This window comes from Hyperoodon ampullatus (assembly GCF_949752795.1).
Source record: "Hyperoodon ampullatus genome assembly, chromosome: 9".
Taxonomy (NCBI): domain Eukaryota; kingdom Metazoa; phylum Chordata; class Mammalia; order Artiodactyla; family Ziphiidae; genus Hyperoodon; species Hyperoodon ampullatus.
Genome location: NC_136922.1, coordinates 62,873,466 through 62,892,840, shown reverse-complemented (window position 1 = coordinate 62,892,840; position 19,375 = coordinate 62,873,466). Strand labels below are relative to the sequence as shown.

The following is a 19,375-nucleotide window of genomic DNA, read 5'->3' as shown; positions in this document are numbered from 1 at the left end:
TCAGGTAAACCAGCTTCACTTGCATATATGTCTCTGAGAAGAGTTAATTATCAATTAAATATTGTTGAATAGACTGAAAACGTGAAATCCAAGAACATTAATGGAGCAGAGAACCCAAGCATAGTTCTCACTTTCCAAAAATGTTTCCAAATGCTTAACCTAGGCCTCAGTCCAAAGTCAGTCTTCTTATGGGGACATTAAGAAAAGCTGGTCTCTCATCTAATTACTGTGCATGGTATTAAGAGTTTTCTGAGTTTAAATTTCTTTCTAGGAAGAAAAGAATGAGGTCGATCACCAAGGGAAATATTGGGATTTTCATTTAAGTAAATCTACATTCTAAAATGTTATTACTTAGATTACTCCTGTTATTAACAGTAAAAACATGCAGCAAAATTTTTTTTTACATTTTAATTTCAGCTGAATTTAAAGTGTTAGAAATAACATGGACATATAAGCTGAGAAAATGAATATATTATGATGCAGTTTGTCAGACTTTAACATTAACAGTAGTAAATCTTGAGAATGGTTCCTCTGGATCTAATATACCTGTAGTAAATAACATGGAGATAGCTGAATTGCTGTATATTTCCAGGACCTTCTGTAACTGATTTAAGGTTGGCAGTAGGATCTAACAGATCATTATCCTAGAACATATGTGAGACCTTCTTCAATGCCAGATTAGGGAAATATTCTTGTTCTTGTATCCACTGACATCTCAAAGAGCAAAGAGGGAACATCCAGATAGGCATCGTAAGATTCTACAGCTTTGGGGCCTGCAGAATGAGATCATATCCTTCCATAGAGCAAGGTTGAGTTGATCTGGCCTAATTATCTGATTGATGTGTTGAGAGTTAGGCCAACTTGGAAATGTATTTGCTGCATCAATTTTCTCTTTAGGCAATTTATTTAGTCATTACCCTCTTTTTATCCTTGTGACATGAGATCTCTAGATATTGACCTAAAATTACATAAGATGTGAATTTAATAATATTAATAATATATGTATTTTTAAATAATAAAAGAAATATAAGAATACATGCTCAAACATGCAAAAAAAAATAAAAGAATACAGAATGAAAAGATGAAAGCTTTTTGTTCAACTTGCTCCCCTCCCAATGCCATTTCCCTTCCCACAGGTAAGCACTGTTAACAGTTTGGTGGATGCCTTTCCAGAGTGTATTGTTATAGATATAAATAGACATAGAGATAGATATCAAAAGAGACCATTTACCCAAGCACTAAATAATAAACTTTATTGGAACTAATTTTCAGGGTTAATCTCAAAACAAGAATACAGATTAACTACCAAATCTATCAATCAAATCTATCAAATTACTGAGAAATTACTGCTTCCTGGAGTTTTACTATTCTTTTTTTCCCAAAAAAACCATTTTGGGGACTTCCCTGGCGGTCCAGCAGTTAGGACTCTGAGCTTCCACTGCAAGGGGTGAGAGTTCGATCCCTGGTCAGGGAACTAAGATCCCACATGCTGCAAGGTGCAGCCAAAAAGTAAAAAACAAACAAAAACAAAAACAAAAACAAACCCCTAAAAACATTTTGGGTTTAACATATTCTGACATGTTTCCCTGTCATATGCCAGACCATAAGCTGGGAGAAGACATAAATACTACTATGGCTAATAAAATTTACACAGGATCCCATATGTTAGAGCATTAGTATAAATTTTAAAATAACTCAGAGCTGACGTGTCTCTCAGTAAATCAAGGAAAGCTGGAAAAAATCAAAGAGAAAAAAAGATTTGGGAGCCTGTGCAAAGGGTAGGGGAGATTTTGACTCTGGTTCAATTAATCAGCAAGTATTTACTATTCATCTCTGCTGTAGTAAGCATTGTAGGTATACAGAAATACAAAGTGTGGTCCCCACCTCCAGTGGATTTACTATCACCTGAGAAATCAGACCAGCCAGACAGAATGGAATCAGATAATAAAGGCTTGCACAAGGGCTTGAACTTGATAGTGATAAATAGCAGGCATTCTCTGAAGGTTTCTACTCAAAGGAGTGATACAATTAAAAAAAAAAAAATTTAAAGACTATGTCTTTACCCCCTTGCATCCCTTCATTTCCCCTCCATAATTACTGCCTCAGTTCAGGCTTTCATGACCTTGCCTACTGCAGTGAACTTACATCCAGCACTCAGCCATCTCCCCATCCTACCCCCTCCCAGGCCATCCTACATACAGCCACAAGGAGTTTCCAAAGGTGCAGGAGAGGGCTCAAAAGTAAAAAAAATTCACCCCTTTGACCACCAAATAGTATGAACTTCTGAGTGAAAATTCAAGGCCCTCCCATCAACTATGCTAATCTCCTTCCAGACTTGTCTCCCATTTCCTGATAGAAATCCATTGCGCTATTGAAAATGAACTACTCACCACTCCCCAAACCCATGTCTGTGCTGTCTTCATGTGATTCGCACCCTTAACCCATCTCCACAGAAAAGCAGAGTCCAGGAAACTGTTGCAGGGGTCCAGATGTGTGATGATGACACCAGGGCGAGGATGGGGAGCATGGGAATGCAGAGGAAGGCAGAAACGAAGGGAATAGTAACAGATCTACTGACTGATTGGGTATAGGTTTCAAAGGAGAGCAGAGATCAGTCAGAGGTAACTCATTTTAGGTTTTAGGCAGTGAATAGAATTCTTTCCCAGTAACTGCTTATTCCACATCCTTGTAGTTGTTGAAGGTTCATACTTATTTCATACTGCCAGTGTAACCTGGGACCACATATAATTAATAATAATTTCTTGAAGTTTCTTAGTTTTCCTGGGTCTCTTCCATGTATTCGTGTTATTAAACTTTTGTTTGATTTTCTCCTGTTTAAAAAAAATCATGATTTCTCTATACTTTAGGTCAGTAATATATATTTATTTAACATAATACAGGCAGGGCAAAATACTTTAGCTCCCAAAGGAGCTAGAAGTCTTCAAGATACACTCTAAAATATTGTTGTGGAATTAAATATGCTGCTTTTCCCATAAACTATATGCATTTAATAAGAATTTTAATTTCATTACCAGAGTGGTTTGGAGTACACGGTGGATGAGATTGCCTTGTGAAAACGGAAGTGAGAAACTCAACTGGATCTTGGTAAGGCTGGAGCCAGGCACTGGAAAGAACTCAGGACTCAAATTTTTCTGTCTCCCTTCTCCCCTTAGGCTGTGGTCTGCTCTCTTCTCTGTCACTCAGATCACCTTCCTCCTCTTCTCATTCCTTCTGTTGTAAACGTGGCTGAGACCAGCTCAGAGTGTTACAAGCTACAGTCTTGGCACCCACAGAGTAACCTAACCCTTTCAGACTCAAGTTCAAATTCTCAGGGAAGACAATGAGCAGGAAAACCAGATCCCTATGTTCCCAGATCCGTGCTTCCTTCTCTGGAAGGAAAATCTACTCAAAAGGCAAATTACAATTGGAAAGTTGTTTGGTGGGCATGGAATCACACCTCCAATCCCTCAGCAGTCCGGTCTTCTCTGCCATAAAAAAGCACCCGTATCAGTCCTTTCTACCTTCACTCTCACCACCCTAGTCCAAAGCCACCATCTTGTCAAAACTTCTGGAATAGCTTCTTTGTCTCTTAACTATCATTTTTATCCCTTTGGAATTGATTCTCCACTCAGCATCCAGAATTATCCTATTAAAAAGTAAGTCACATCATATGCCTGCCTAAAACACCCCAATAGCGTTTGATTTCTTAGAATAAAATCCAGACTCCATATCATGGTCTTCAAGGTGTTACACGAGCTGGCCCTTGCCTACTTCTCCACCTCATCTCCTACCACTCCTTCTCTTATTCCTTCCACTCTAACCAGCTGACCGCCTTGATGTCCCTCAGACATGCTAAACTCACACCCGAAGCCTTCTCATTTGGCTTTTATTTTCCTCATGGAAGAAAATGCATTGATCAATGAACACAGGTATCTATCTGGTTTATCTGCTACAGTTCTCATCTTATACCAAAAAATTGGCTTTCTGATGTATACATCCAACTCTCATGAGTCTGGTTGTGCGAATCTTCTCCCAGAGCCAAGATTAAATTTCTCAGCCCACGGAACTAAGAGATAGATTCATGTCACCCAGTCCCTTTCTGTCCCACTGAAGTTCTACTGCCCCAAATGGCCTTGCCTAAGCAGCCAGCTGCCCTTCCTCAGCAGACACACTGCCTTCTCACCATACACCTCTTCAAACTTGCCATGAGGTGCAAATGTTTTGCCTCGAAGTGTTCTTTTAAAAATGATAGCGCTGATATTGATGGCAACAGCAGTATTCAAAGTGGATGAGTGCGTTGGTCCACTGAGGTGTGAAAACGATTAAAATTCTATTTTTATTTTTAATCTGAAATGTTAGAATTTTTATTCATTTATTTATTTATTCTGTGGCCGTGCCTTGCAGCTTGCGGAATCTTCGTTCCCCTACCAGGGATTGAACCCAGGCCCTCAGCAGTGAAAGCGCAGAGTCCTAACCACTGGGATGCCAGGGAATTCCCTAGAATTTTTTACTATGCTTTACCTTTACTATATTTAGTAAATCTATACTAATATAAGAATTTTCCTTTAACACTAGAACCCACAGTCCTTCAGATAGTCATCATCTGTCTCTTAAGAGATATGAGGTACCCTGGGGGAGGGGTGGGAGTACCTTCCTGAGGAGCGATTGACAGTGACACTAGCCCTCCTTCATTCACTTTCTGTGCTCGTGATTTACTGTAATTTGCTTGGTTAAGTGGATTTCCAGAGAACTAACTAATTCTCACAAAGAAGATTTCTGCCAAGAACTGGACTGAAGCTCTTACTAAAATTGCAAGCACAAGAAAAGAAAAAAGAAAGGGACAGAGCTGACATTTCTGACTTCTGGGACAAACTCTTCATCACCTACCTAATGATATAAAAGTAATGATGATCTAATAAGATTTGACAAGGTTAGCTAGAAAATGGAAATTTATAGGAGGACTATTTGAAATATGGATTTTTATCCACTATTATTTATAATTAACTTTGGCCCACTTGTATGTTTTGTATTGATATGACAGTTAAATAGTTATTTTTTAAATTTCTATTTTGTGGATATTATATCATATATATAGTTTTATATATATTATTATATAGAGAGAATATGTGCTCAAAAATTTTAATGATACAACCAAAAACTTTAAGTCCACTGGATTAAAAGATAGCATTTAGAAGAAATCTGACCTCATTACCTTTATTATCAAGTAATTGAATGCTAGTACTGTTATTTCATAGTGTCCTTATAGATATGATAGAGATTGTACTTGAAAGCAAGCTATTAATAACCAGTTATATCTAGACCACGAGGGCTTTACAATATGAGAAATTTGGGAAGCAACACACAGTGATGACTCTAGAATCAGATTGCTTAATCTCTGCTTCAGTCATCGCTAACTACAGCCTGGGGCAAGTTAGTTGACCTACTGCACATCTGTTTCCTCAACTGTAAAATGAGGATATATTAGTAATTTCTGCAAAGGGCCACTTTCAGGATTAAATGAACTAATATATGTAAGAGTTTAGACTGGCACTTTAAAGCACTCAGTGAATGTTAACTAATATTAACCAGGCTTTGGTTAAATTTGTTCTTTTTTTTCTAAGTGTGCTTTGCTTTCTTAAAAAAGTTTTAAAACTTTTCTTAATTTTAAAATTAAAAAAATATTTATTGAAGTATAGTTGATTTATAATGTTGTGTTAGTTTCAGGTGTTCAGCAAAGTGATTCAGTTATACATACATATATATCTATTCTTTTTCAGATTCTTTTCCCTTATAGGTTATTACAAAATATTGAGTATAGTTCTTTGTACTATACAGTGGCTCCTTGTTGGTTATCTATTTTGGTTAAATTTGAAAAGACAAAACCCCTTGTTACCTACTGACTCTTGTTGGCTCACAGGGGTCAGTACATGGCAACCAACATGGGGAAGCTAAATAAAATGCTTCACTGGGGTAAGAAAAGATTTTCCGTGTCTGAGGAAACATCAATGTTTAACTTCAGAAAATTTTCACAGAATAGTGTTGATAAAAATCAGTCACCATAAAATTAAGCAATTAGTGAGAAGTGTAGGAAGAGAAAAGAAGTAAAATACCTTAAAAATAATTAATTAAATAATAAATACATTTTAAATGTTGAAAGCAGTTTAAAACACAGAAGCATGTTTTAAATGGTAGTGCTCCGAAGCAGAGACCTTGGGAATTCATGGTGCAATAGAGGGCTATCTTGTCAAGGAAGGCAACTTTCTTACTGAAATGACCAAATACGTATGTCAAGTTCTGCCTTAATATTTGGGGGGCAGGAGAAGGTATGAACCTTCCTATTTGCAGATTATATAACAACAAATTTATTATTGAATGCTCACTATGTCAAGTGCTTTACCTATATCACCATTTATCTGTTTTGAATTTTTAACATGAAAATATTCAAATATATAGAAAAGAATAATAAAACAAGCATCCATATATGCACTCAGTTTAACATTTAACACTTTCCATATTTTAATTTTTCTGAATTATTTAAAAGTATAGATAGCAAACATTTTACCCCAAATACACCAATATGTGTATCTAAAAAGAGATATTTTTCTACATAAGCACAATGCCATTATCATACCTAATAAAAAAACAACTGTCTAATATCATCTAATGTTTTAGTCTGTATTCAGATTCTCCAATTGCTCACAAAATACCTTTTATATCTGGTTTATTAAATCAGAACCGAGGACAAGCCATTGTATTTGGTTATGACGTTTCTTAGGTTTCTTTTAATCTAAAACAGCCCTCCCTCAGTACTGCTTTATTTCTCTTCTTCTTTCTTTCTTTCTTTTTTTATGGCACTGAGTTAATTTAAGAAATTGAGCCATTTGTTCTGCAGGATGTTTCACCATTTGTTCTGGATTTTTCTGATTGTCTACTTCTATCCTTGTAGTTCCTGCTTGATTATACTGAGGTTAAAGATTTTTGGAAACAATACTTCTCAAATGATGCTGGTGCTTCATACTGTATCACATCAGGAGACACATAATGTCAGGTTGATCCATTTTACTGATGATAAGATCGATCTAGGTTAAGGTGGGAGCGGGCCAGATTTCACCATTGTCATTATGGATTTCCCTGATGACTGGCACATAATCCCTGGCTCTATGTGAATATCCTGTTCCCTATCTCACTTTCACTAATTGGTCTCATTGATGATCCTGGCATGAATCAATTATTCCACTAGGGACTGCAAAATGGTGAATTTCTAATTCTATCCTTCATTTTACATTTTTTAGGTGGCATGTTTTTGTAAAGAGAACTGTTTCCTCATCAACTGGGGCCATTTGATTACCCTGAAATACAGCTGCAACTAGAAAAGCAGGATAAATGGTAGTTTTCTTAAATTACCACTTTTCAGAGTAAAAAGTTGGTGTAATAGTCACTGCCAGTAGTATGGCAAAGGAAGTTTTTTAACACTGTTGTTTTTTAAGATTTGCTTTACACTTTAGTGGAAATGAATTTTATGTTTGACATTTTAAATAAATTGCGGTTATTAATTTTGATGCTCAAATTGTTCTAACTTTGGCCAGTGGGCATTCCTTCAAGCTAGCTTCTGTGTTCTTTTCAAAGGACCTCGTTTTTTAATACCTCCTGACTTTCTGTCACATGATGTTCTAAGTGCTCCTATTATTTCTCAGCTCTTGACCCGACTGACATCAGCCATTTCTCCAAGGAGCCCTGGTACCTTTTAGTGGAAAAGTGGTATTTAGAGATCAAAATCTGAGTGCCAAGGATAGTCATTGCTTCTAGGCCCTGAGTTCATATTTTCATTTCAAAGTTAACAATATAGAGTTTTTATGTCATTGTTATTATACAATACTTCTATATCTTTACACTGGAGCTTTTGCACCTAATAACATTAACAAAGTTACTTTTAATACTTACACCAACCCTAGGAGATAGGTGATCATAACTTATGTAATTGTGATCATAACATCTTATAATCTCTATTTTAAAGGAGGAACCAGATAATTGCAGCTCTATTTACAATAGCCAGGACATGGAAGCAACCTAAGTGTCCATCGACAGATGAATGGATAAAGAAGATGTGGCACATACATACAATGGACTATTACTCAGACATAACAAGAAACGAAATTGAGTTACTTGTAGTGAGGTGGATGGACCTAGAGACTGTCATACAGAGTGAAGTAAGTCAGAAAGAGAAAAACAAATACCGTATGCTAACACATATATATGGAATCTTAAAAAAAAAAAAAGGAAAAAATGGTCTGAAGGACCTAGGGGCAGGACCGGAATAAAGACACAGACGTAGAGAATGGACTTGAGGACACGGGGAGGGGGAAGGGGAAGTTGGGACGAAGTGAGAGAGTGGCATGGACATATATACACTACCAAATGTAAAACAGATAGCAAGTGGGAAGCAGCCGCATGGCACAGGGAGATCAGCTGGGTGCTTTGTGACCACCTAGAGGGGTGGGATAGGGAGGGTGGGAGGGAGGGAGATGCAAGAGGGAGGAGATATGGGGATATATGTACACGTATAGCTGATTCACTTTGTTATACGGCAGCAACTAACACAACGTTGTAAAGCAATTATACTCCAATAAAGATGTTTAAAAAGAAAAAAAAAAAAAAGGAGGAACCAGAGACGAGAAGTGCCGGAGGTTAGGCTTCCAAGTAAACAGCAAGCGTCGTGATTTGAACGCTGCACGCTACTTCCACCAGGGAAGGGAGCCCCTGACACTCAGAGGAGCTTTTCCAGGAAGCCAAGGGTTCTTAGAAAAGGTATCAGGGAGGTGATCAGAGCTAGGGGTGCGGGTACCAGCGTGTGGGGGTGAATAGACGTCCCGACTCCAAAAGCAGAGAGCGGGACAGGGGCGACCTGCTGGGTGATGGACCGTGGGGCGCATGGCCAGAGCTGCTGTTTCATCTTAAATGGACCGAAAATTCCCTAAAGAGCACACACAGCCAGTGAACCACGCAGGAGCCACCCAAAGGCAAGAAAATTAGCCGGGACCGGCGAGCTACGACCCACAAATGGGGGACCTGATCCGCCCCCGCGTAGAGGGAGCCAATCAGAGGGAGCCTTGAACACGGGGGCGGGACAACAGAGGAGCGGGTCCAATGTGGAATCAGCCCCGGGTCGCCTCAGGGCAGAGTATTGCAAAGTCCAAGCAGCGAGCGGAGAAGAGGCGGTAGGCTGGCCAATCAGAGGGAGCAACTCACAGCGTTGGGTACTGGCAGCCAGTCAGAAGAGTGCTCAGAAGTGACTCGCCCGGCCCTAGCTTCCCGCCTTTCCCCTAACCTCTAAGGCTGCGCGGCGCCGCGCTTCCTGGGCTGGGGTCGTCGGCCACCGCGCTATGCTCCTCGCCCTCTCCTCACTCTCCTGCTACAGATCCCAGGTCCGTGCAGGCGTCCGGTGGGACATGGCGAACTCGGGCGGCGAGGACCTCCGGAGCCAGGAAGGGGAGAGTTTTCTCTACTTCGCCTATGGCAGCAACCTGCTGACGGAGCGGATCCACCTCCGAAACCCCTCGGCCGTGTTCTGCAGCGTGGCCCGCCTGCAGGTCAGTGCTCTCCTCCCGGCCCCTGCGATGGCCTCTGCCCCCCTCTGCAGACGAGGGAGCCAGGATTTCGAGAACTCGCTTTCTCTGCGCCGCTTGTTGGCAGCACTGGGCCGGGAATGCAGCTCTTTCTGCTCAAAGTACATCAGGGTTCCTTGCACGACCCCGGGCCGGTCGCTCTCGCCCTCAGCCCTGTGCTTGACCCCTGCTGAGCTGTGCTACTCTGGCACCTGTGTCTCCCAGGCTGCCCTGAGGTCTCCCTCCTGACGTTCTCACCAGCTGCGCGTTCTGCCCAGATCCCAGCGCCTCTCCCATGGCCACTGATTTAGAGGCATCATCACAGAATCCATTCGGTTGGTCCCTCTGAGAAGCCTTCTCTGACCCAAGTCAGGGAATCGGTTGCTTTCTGTTTTGTACCCCACTTTGCTCCAGGACTTGTCACCTGGTTTTGTAAAAATCCATTTACCTGCGTTTTGCTCCCGATCTGAGAGGTCCTGAAAGCTGGAGCCGTGTCTTATTCACAGTAAGGGCTGTGCTCAGTTAAATCAAGTGGCTGGATGAACCTTCGCTTGCCTTGGTAAGAATCATTGCTCTTAGTACAGTCCATTTATTCATTTAGTGCGTATTCTTCCAGCACTTACCTGGAGATACAAAGATGATTGAGTAAAGCTGGCTGCTTTCAGGACCTCCCAGTCTATAGGAGAGACACTCAAACAAGTTATGTACAAAGCCTTTTGACATTGTTGAACCAAACAAACATGGTCTCTGCTATCGTTGTCAGGGTTCTTAGTTGCAAGCAACAGAAGTGGCTGATTCAAGCAGAAAAAGACTGTGTTGAAAGGCCGTTTGAAGAGCTCACAGAATGACCAGGAAGGTAGGACCACAAAGCTGACAAAACAAGCAGGCATAAAAGGGAAGCTCTAAAACAACCAATATCACACCAACAGAACCAGCCCAGGAGGCCACTATTGCATCGCTGCTAAGCTTCGTAAACATGGACGTTGCATTGTGCATCACCTGCTCTGGACCCTGCCTGCTACTGTCACTACATCTCCAAGTTCCTGAAACCCAAATATGGTTGCCACCACCAAGGTGGACTTTTTGCTGCCCTGGGTCACTAGTTTCTAATTCAAAGCCCTAGGTGGGTGTCCTGATTGGCTAAGTCTTGGCCACGTGCCCATGCCCTGACTTAAAGAAAAGCTGGGAGAACCAACTTCTGGCATTTGAAACTTCAAAAATGGGAGTCAGTCTCTGAACACTGTCTACCCCCAAACTCATAAGGCAGGGAATTCCCCAAACGTGGGAAAGAAGTTCAGATGGTTTATAACTGGAATGCAGCAAAGAGCTATCAAGCAAATGATTATTCCATCACAGGTATGGTCAGTCTTAAAAGGAGACATATTATACCTTACTCTCTGTTTTGTTCTGAACTTAAAACTGCTCTAAAAAAAAGTGAAATCTTTTTTTTTTTTAAAGGAGACATTCAAGGTGCTATGGAAATGTATGACTTGGGGACCTGACCTAACTGGGATGCTCAGTAAAGCCATTCCTGAAAATGTGACTTTTAAACTGAGACCTGAATGACTGGGGAGGGGGATAGCAAACAGATAGAATGAACAGCAGGGACAAAAGACCTCAGGAAAGAAAAAGGCTGGACCTTCCAGCTAGTGTGGCTGGAATCTAGTGTGTGAGGAGGGTGTAGCATGAAGACTAGAGAAGTCGGGAAGGGCCACATTTTACAGGACCACAGAGGCCAGAGAAGGCTTGGGTCTTTATCTTGAGACCAATGAGAAGACCTCTGCCAAATTTAAGCAAATGAAACATCAGATTTACATCTTTGAAAGCTGGTTCTGGTTGCTATGGAAAATGGATTGGAAGGGTGGGGGCAGCAGTGGATGTAGGGAGCCCAGTTAGGAAGCCTTTGCAGGAGTTCATGCTAAAGATAATGGTACCCTGCAGTGGTAGCAGTGGAGGGTAGATGGGTTTGGGAGATATTTAGGAGTGAGTACTGTTAGGCCTTGGTGATTGTTTGTGAAAGGAAGAGGAGATAATGGGGATGACTAAGGTTTTTGACGCAACAGAGTAGATGACGGTGATGTTTGTGACAAGAAGAGGAGAATTAGTTTGGGAGGGAAAATCAAGCTCAATTTGGACATGTATTTGGCCCTTAAACAATGCCAGGGTTAGTGGTGCCGACCCTTCACCCAGCGGAAAATCAGAACTGCCATCTCTACCTCAAAAACAAAGGAATTGATACATGACTCACCCAAGGGCAGGAAGCTGAAAAAGTTTGGATAGAATCAGGACTCAGACCCTAGTTCTTTTGATGCCACATATTCTCTATTTTAATCTCTACTCGAACTTTTCCCCATACTTAGTTAATTTGATGATATGTAAAAGGAAAATATAGATGCTGTATTTATTGAAAAAAATTCACGTATACGTGGACCTGTGTAGTTCAAACCCGTGTTATTCAAGGGTCAGCTGTACTATTTGAGATGCTTGTTGTAAATTCAAGTGAGCAGAAAAGATCAGTGAACATTCATTAAATACTCATTATGTTCTAAGCACTTTTGAAGCTCAGAAGAGAGATCTGAGCTGGATTAGAAGACGACTGGAATATTGGATGGTATTTGAAGCCATTGGAGGGGATGAGATTGTCTTGAGCAAATTGCTGAACAGAGAAAAGGGCCTAAACTGAGCCCTCAGAAACTCCAACATTTAAAGACCAGGTAGTGAAGAAGGAGTTGGCAAAGGGAATTGAGATTAAGGAACAGCCTAAAAGAAAGGAGACAGATCAAGACCGGATGGTTAACGATGTCAGAAGCAGCTGAGAAGTAGAGCAAGACAAGAAATGAAAATTGTCTATTGGATTTAACAATAGACAGCCAGTTCCTAGTGTGGTTATAACTTTTATCAGATCTCCTGATGTCCTGTCAGGGATACCTGGTCCTAGAACATCTAGTATACCAATTGAAGGTACTGGTCACTCAAACCGACCTTTTTTGTGAAATTCTGACAGGTTTTTAAGAAAATAAAGGTGATAGAGATAAAATTTAAACCTTAGATTTATTATCTAGTCTAAACTTTTTTTTTTTTTTATCATTAAGGAAGCTAAGCTCTGGAAAGATGGAAAGAAATCTTCTTAGACCAAATAGCCAAGTAAGGATTTTTAATCTTCCTGGCTGTGTCCTTTGATTACTCATCTCTGTGAGGGAGGAAACTAAACTAGAAACCTTGACTCCATTACTTATAGTTGTGAGACCTTAGGCAAGTTGCTTAATCTTTTTAAGCCATCGTTTTCCTTTCTGTTAAATGGGTATAAAAAGTTGTTGACAGGATTAAAAAAAAGTCCATATAAAGCTCATAGCACAGTGTATAGAACCCAGTAATTTTCCAGTAAGTGTTAGCTGCTCTTATGATTATTATAAATATGTTAATACAATTCAGGAATATTAAATTTATAAGTGTACAGATCACCCTCAAAATGCCAGCTCCCTTAGGACAAAAAAAATATGCTAATAGGATACACTTACATACATAAAAGTGGAAAGAATGTTATAACCCTTATGTAGCCATCACCCAGCTTCAACAGTTATGTACACTATGATTGTCTCTAAGTTAAAATCTATGTGTATGTAAGTGGGCTGGGAAGTAGTTTTCAAAAATAAAGATAGCTGTGTTAAGGCATCAGGATCATGGGATTTATTTTCCCTTTTAAGTCTCTTGTTTATGGTAAGATACGTGTACATATTCAGTATACAGTTCTTTTTTTTTTTTTTTTTTTGCGGTACGCGGGCCTCTCACTGTTGTGGCCTCTCCCGTTGCGGAGCACAGGCTCTGGACGCGCAGGCTCAGCGGCCATGGCTCACGGGCCCAGCCATTCTGCGGCATGTGGGATCCTCCCAGACCGGGGCACGAACCCGTGTCCCCTGCATCGGCAGGCGGACTCTCAACCACTGCGCCACCAGGGAAGCCCCTACAGTTCATTTTTAAAGAAAAATATGAAAAATTATAGTCCTTGAGATCTGGGTCCTTGGTTGTTTATCTTTGTATTTTTTACAGAAGGAGCTCAAAGTTTGTTTTAGTTGCATGGAGTTCAAGGTAAATCTTTATTTTGAGGAAGGAAATTTTGGTTCACGTGGATACTGATCATATCACTTTGGTTTCCTTTGTAGGATTTTAAGCTTGACTTTGGCAATCCCCAAGGCAAAACTAGTGAAACTTGGCATGGAGGTACAGCCACCATTTTTGAAAGTCCTGGTGATGAAGTATGGGGAGTAGTATGGAAAATGAACAAAAGCAATTTAAGTTCTCTAGATAAGTAGGTGACTTCTAATTATAAGTTAAATAATTACTAATTTAGAAAGTGGATCATATGCAAGGATGTGTATATATGTGTTGGTTTTTCAAAATGATATACTATGGACATATTCTTTATACTTTAGAGTTAACCTAAAAGGTATAATGTTCATTCCTAAAAAGAAAAGCCTAGAAGGGTCACACTCTCTGATTGAGATTTGGGGAGACATTTGTAATCTCTTCTATAATTGATGGAAGTCCTTATTTTCATTCTATTTGTTTTTTAATAAAAATGTCTTTGTAGTTTCATATTGTGAGAAGGCATGAAGATTTTTGTAATTGTTACATACTTTTATTGATTTCAAAAGCAGCTCAGTTTTTATTAGTTTTTAAAAAATAATTCTTTAAGGTGGCAGTTCAATCAGTAAAACCAGTAATAATCATTTGTAAAAACTTCAAAACATATTAGAAATGCTTTGATGCTCTTTATAAATAGAACTCAAGAGTTGTGTGGCAGAGCATTTAATGCAAAGAAAGTGGCAGAAAAGAGTAGGATTTAGAAGAGCAGACAAGCATCTGACATGCTTAATACTTTACTTCACTTGCAGACAGGAATGAGCCATCCTCTCTACTTTTCTCTGGGTGGATATTCTCTTGCTGTCAGAACACATAGTCATTTTTGTAGCCTAGAGAGCAATGTTTCAGGGTTACAAAGCTTGAAATAACTACACTGAAGCATGTTTTTAGATAGGCTAAATATAGAGATCTATTAGAAGCATACCCAGTAATAGTAAGTCTCCAGCTTTCTAATTGAAATGCTAAACTTCCTTTTGATGTGGTGGTACTTCTGTTCTATCCCAAAATATACAGGGAGCAAGTACATCCATAAGTAGTTAAAAATTTTAATCTGGTAAACTAACTTGGCTAAGTCAAGTATGATTAAAATTTGACTGTTCTGGTTTCAGGCAAGAAGGGGTTAAAAGTGGAATGTATGTCCCAATAGAAGTTCATGTTTCTACTCAAGAAGGAAAAGAAGTAACCTGTCGAAGTTATCAGATGACAAATTATGAGCGTGTTCCCCCATCACCCCAGTATAAAACGGTATCCTTTCAACTAACTACTTACAAAGACTTTTGGTGATTCCTTGTTAATTTTCACTGAGCTAAACTAAAGAATATCTTGTTTTTAAAAGGCTTTGTGTGTTTTAAATTCTACGTGTACAATTCATTTTAAGCAAAATGTTTTTTAATACAAAAATGGTATTTATTTACCAAATAACTAAATGTTCAGATTTATTTATAATGATAGAATATGTCCCTAAAACTTAATTATTTTATTATTCTATACCCATGCTTTTGTAATCATTTTTTTCTTCCTCCATAAAACAGTATTTCATGAACACCAGGATTCATTTTTGTAGGTAAAAAATATATTTACTACTGCTGAAATGTTTTCCATTTCCAGATGGAGGGAAAAATAAGTCACACTGCTTTTCAAAGTCAGGGATACCACTCCCTCAAGCACCAGAAAAGAATTCAGGATAGAGAGTCCAACATCCCTTTTCAGAAACCCAAACTTAGGTACCTGTTGGCAGGCCCAATCAGGACATGATACCTGGAGAGGGTGACCCAGTTCCTGGGCCTAATCTGGAATTTTCTAGAAAGGAACCTAGAGGAATTAAGTCTGGCATGGATCTGGGAAGTACCACTGGACACACTTGCTATTTATTCCCTCATGTCTAATTCAGAGGTAGAGTAGACTCCAGGATTCAACTACAGCTGCTACCTGTAAACTGGAAATTTTTTTGGAGAATGGTGTTTGTTTCTTAAAAAATCATGCAAATTCTGTACAATAAGTTTTTCTCTTAATATAAAAAAAATTTTAAATCATATTACTGAGTACAATTGCTCTTCCATAAGGGTGGATCTTGTGGCTTTGAAAACTCCCTGCACATTCATGCTCATTGTGAGAGGAATGACTATCCCTCCATTTTGTTCTAGAATTGTTTATTCTAGAGTTATCTGAAAGCTAATATTTCACACTTTGATACTACAAATAAAGCTGTGGTATACTAAATTAAATTATGTTCCTAACTAAAGGGCTTTTTGTTTATTTTACCCATTTCTAGGTGATTTGCCTGGGTGCAAAAGAGAATGGTTTGCCACTGGACTATCAAAAGAAGTTAAACGCAATAGAACCAAATGACTACAAAGGAAAGGTCTCAGAAGAAATTGAAGACATTATCAAAAAGGGGGAAGCAAAAACTCATTAGAACCTAATAGAATACATCTACAGATATTTTCTCTATATGCTAATACATTTTTAACATTTAGAGCAGGGATCTGGGATATCTCTCTGTTTAATATATTTTCAACAGTGTTCTGAAGGGGTATCTCACTTGGATGATTCCTTGTTTTCAGGCTATAAAAAGACCAGGATAGGAGTTAGACAATTGAAAAGGGGGCCTTGCGGCATTGGAATGCATGACAAGTAGATGTGAGTATTCCTTCTTTGAACCCTTAAAGTTATTTTATTGAGTTGATCTGAAGTGTATTTTTGCTCTGTGATAAAGGGTAGATTTGCAACTTAAGGATGGTGCTGGTAAATCACTCTGCTCTGGGATTTTTTCTTAGCTTACTAAGAGCAAGCAAACTGCAGAGACAATTGATTATAACAACTTCAAAATTTAAAAGATGGCATACTGTTCCTTGAGGAATAAATGTATTTGTGGTTTAACCTATAGTCCCTACTAAAATACTACATTTCATTTTGTTAGAGAGACTCATATCATCACACATACTGGGTCTGGTCTTGGTCTATAGCCAGTCTATACTAAAGGATAATTGCAAAGACTCTGGAACCAGACAGCCGAGGACTGACTGTCAGTTCCAGCACTTTCTAGCTGGGAAACTGGGTTATATGGCTGTGCCTCATCTTCCTTGCCTGCAGGCTGAGGACAGCCCAAATATCTATGTCTTAGGATTGTTTTTTTTTGTTTTTTTTTTGCAGCACGTGGGCCTCTCACTGTTGTGGCCTCTCCTGTTGCAGAGCACAGGCTCCGGACGCGCAGGCTCAGCGGCCATGGCTCACGGGCCTAGCCGCTCCGCGGCATGTGGGATCTTCCCAGACTGGGGCACGAACCCGTGTCCCCTGCATCGGCAGGCGGACTTTCAACCACTGCGCCACCAGGGAAGCCCTTAGGATTGTTTTGAGGAGTATATATATATATATAAGCTTAGAACAGAGCCTGGCATATAATAAGTATTAGCAATCATTATTGTTCTTACTGAAGAATTAAGTTTGTACAGAGCTATCCTTGGAACAAGATTTTAAAGTAGAAGGGTCACGATTATGAGGGAAAAGTGTTTCCCGGAAGCTGAAATTTGATTCTTGGCTTACTAAGAAATGGTCACCTTCTTAAATTTACTTACTGAATAAGTGGAAGAAAGAAGAGTCATGAATAAAACAACACTGGTTATCAAAAAATCTCTTACGTCTCTGTGGGATGCAGTGAGCTGGACCTTCAAAACAGTTTATTAGAATGAGAGAACAAGCCACAGGGGCATAAAACAAAGATTTGGTTTTTACTCTTGGGAAGAAGGACCAAAGGACTTCTCGGCTACAGCTGCAATTCTGTAGTGAGGCTGAGCCATAGACTACAGGTTTGACCATGTTTCATAGCTGTTACACCTCACTGTTTTCAAGTATACCCTCCAGTATTCCAGTTTTCGATAGTTGTTAACTCCTCCCAAAAAGACCAAGTTTGTCTGTGACCCAGAACACAGTTATGGTAATATAGTAAGCAAGGCTCAGTTGTGCTGTAGGTACTAAAAATTGCATATTATTCCAAAATCTGTCTCTCCTACCTAAAATGGCAGCTTTCATTAAGGAACTTAAAACATTAACAATAAAATCTTCAAGTCTGGCCTTTTAACAAAAATCTGTTAATCATCCCTATTTTTCCGGTTGTTTTCAAGGTAGTACTAGCAAATGTCATATGTAAGGAATTTCCATTTCTACCAGTGATTTTGGCCCTCTAACCACAATACAACCAGCTCCTGGATATACTATAGCAAACATAGTTTTTGAAAAGCATTTCTGGGCTTGAGAGAAAATAAGGAAAATCTTGAAGTTGTACCAATCCCTCTCCCACAAAAAGAAAGAAGATAAAGTGAGCTGAAAGGCTAGACAGTAATGGTAAACAAATGGCCCAGATGTCCTTGCCAATAATAGCCCCAGAATTAGATGACTAACCCTTGAGCATTCCTGCTGCAGGACAGGAAAACTGAACCTGAGAATTCTGTATGAAACCAGGACCCTTGAAGAGAACTAAAACAGTCCCCAGTTAGTAAGCCTGGTGGCTCCCAGCAGAGATAGATGCAAATCCTCTCTGAAGAAAGCGATCCTAATTCAGGTTCTCAGGTTTTCCACTTAAAAATTTAAAAGATAATAATAAGGAAAATGATACACTATGAATGAGAACAGAAAAAACAAATTTACATCCCTAAGGTTTTAGGATATTGAAATGATCAAAAACAGAATGTAAGTATATTTGGAGACTTTGACTTCTGGGAAGATGGAATAGACATATTCTTCCCTATTCCTTTAGTTAAGTACAACTAAAATCCCTGAACATAATATATAAAACAAGCAGAACAGCTAGAGGCCTTAGGACCCAAGGCATGACATGGTGCTGAATTCCCTGGATTTTCTTTTGCCTCATGCATCTCAGACTTCTAGCTGAAGAAGCCAGCAACCTGAAAGCACCAATGAGCATGAGCAGAGATGAAAAACAAACAAAACAAGAAAAGCTGCTCTCTAGCCAAAGGACTGGGAAATAGACAATCTAGCCAGATAAAACTTAGAGAATAAGTGCTTTACCCCAGCCAAACACCACAGAGAAAAACTATGGAACCCTCACCTCCACCCAAGCCAGCAAAAGGTCGAGAGGGAAGCCTGGACTTCCACCCTTGCCAGGTTGTAGCAAGGCACCCTCACCCTGTCCCCCACCACCATTGCCAGGGTAGTGTCAGAAAAGGCTGAGTAGGGAGCCGTCCAGCAGTAACAATCACTCCCCTTCCCCACCAGTAGTATCAGTGGAGACCATGTGAGGAGCCTGTACTTAAAACCCCATCTGGCAGTAACAAGGTGCCCCTCCCTGCCCCTGCTGGGTGGTGTCAGAGGCCAAGTGACAGATCAGTAGGACTTTATCACCCAGTGGTAACAAAGCCACCCTTCCCTGTGGTATCAGTGAAGGCCATGTAGGGGGCAGTAATGAGGCATTCCTACTCCTCCCAGCCAAGGAGGTATCTGTGGAGACCTAGTGGGAAGCTGAGACTCCTACCTCCCCTCAGTAGTGACAAGGTGGACCCTCCCTTGGGTGACACCAGAAGCTGGGTGAGAACCTGAACTTCTACCTCCATTTAGCAATATCGAGGCAGTGGCCCACGCCTTCCTCTGCTGGAATGGTTTCAGAGTAATCTGGCTAA

At 39.9% G+C, this 19,375-nt stretch overlaps 1 protein-coding gene across 1 annotated transcript; it reads left to right on the top strand.

Moving 5' to 3' along the window:
- Positions 1 to 9,431: 9,431 nt before the first annotated feature.
- GGCT (gamma-glutamylcyclotransferase) lies at positions 9,432 to 16,622 on the top strand. The gene is made up of 4 exons (XM_079711646.1): positions 9,432 to 9,587; positions 13,763 to 13,908; positions 14,852 to 14,987; positions 16,015 to 16,622. Exons 1-4 carry the CDS (start codon positions 9,447 to 9,449, stop codon positions 16,156 to 16,158), a joined length of 567 nt encoding a protein of 188 aa, XP_079567772.1. The 5' UTR covers positions 9,432 to 9,446; the 3' UTR covers positions 16,159 to 16,622.
- Positions 16,623 to 19,375: the final 2,753 nt, after the last annotated feature.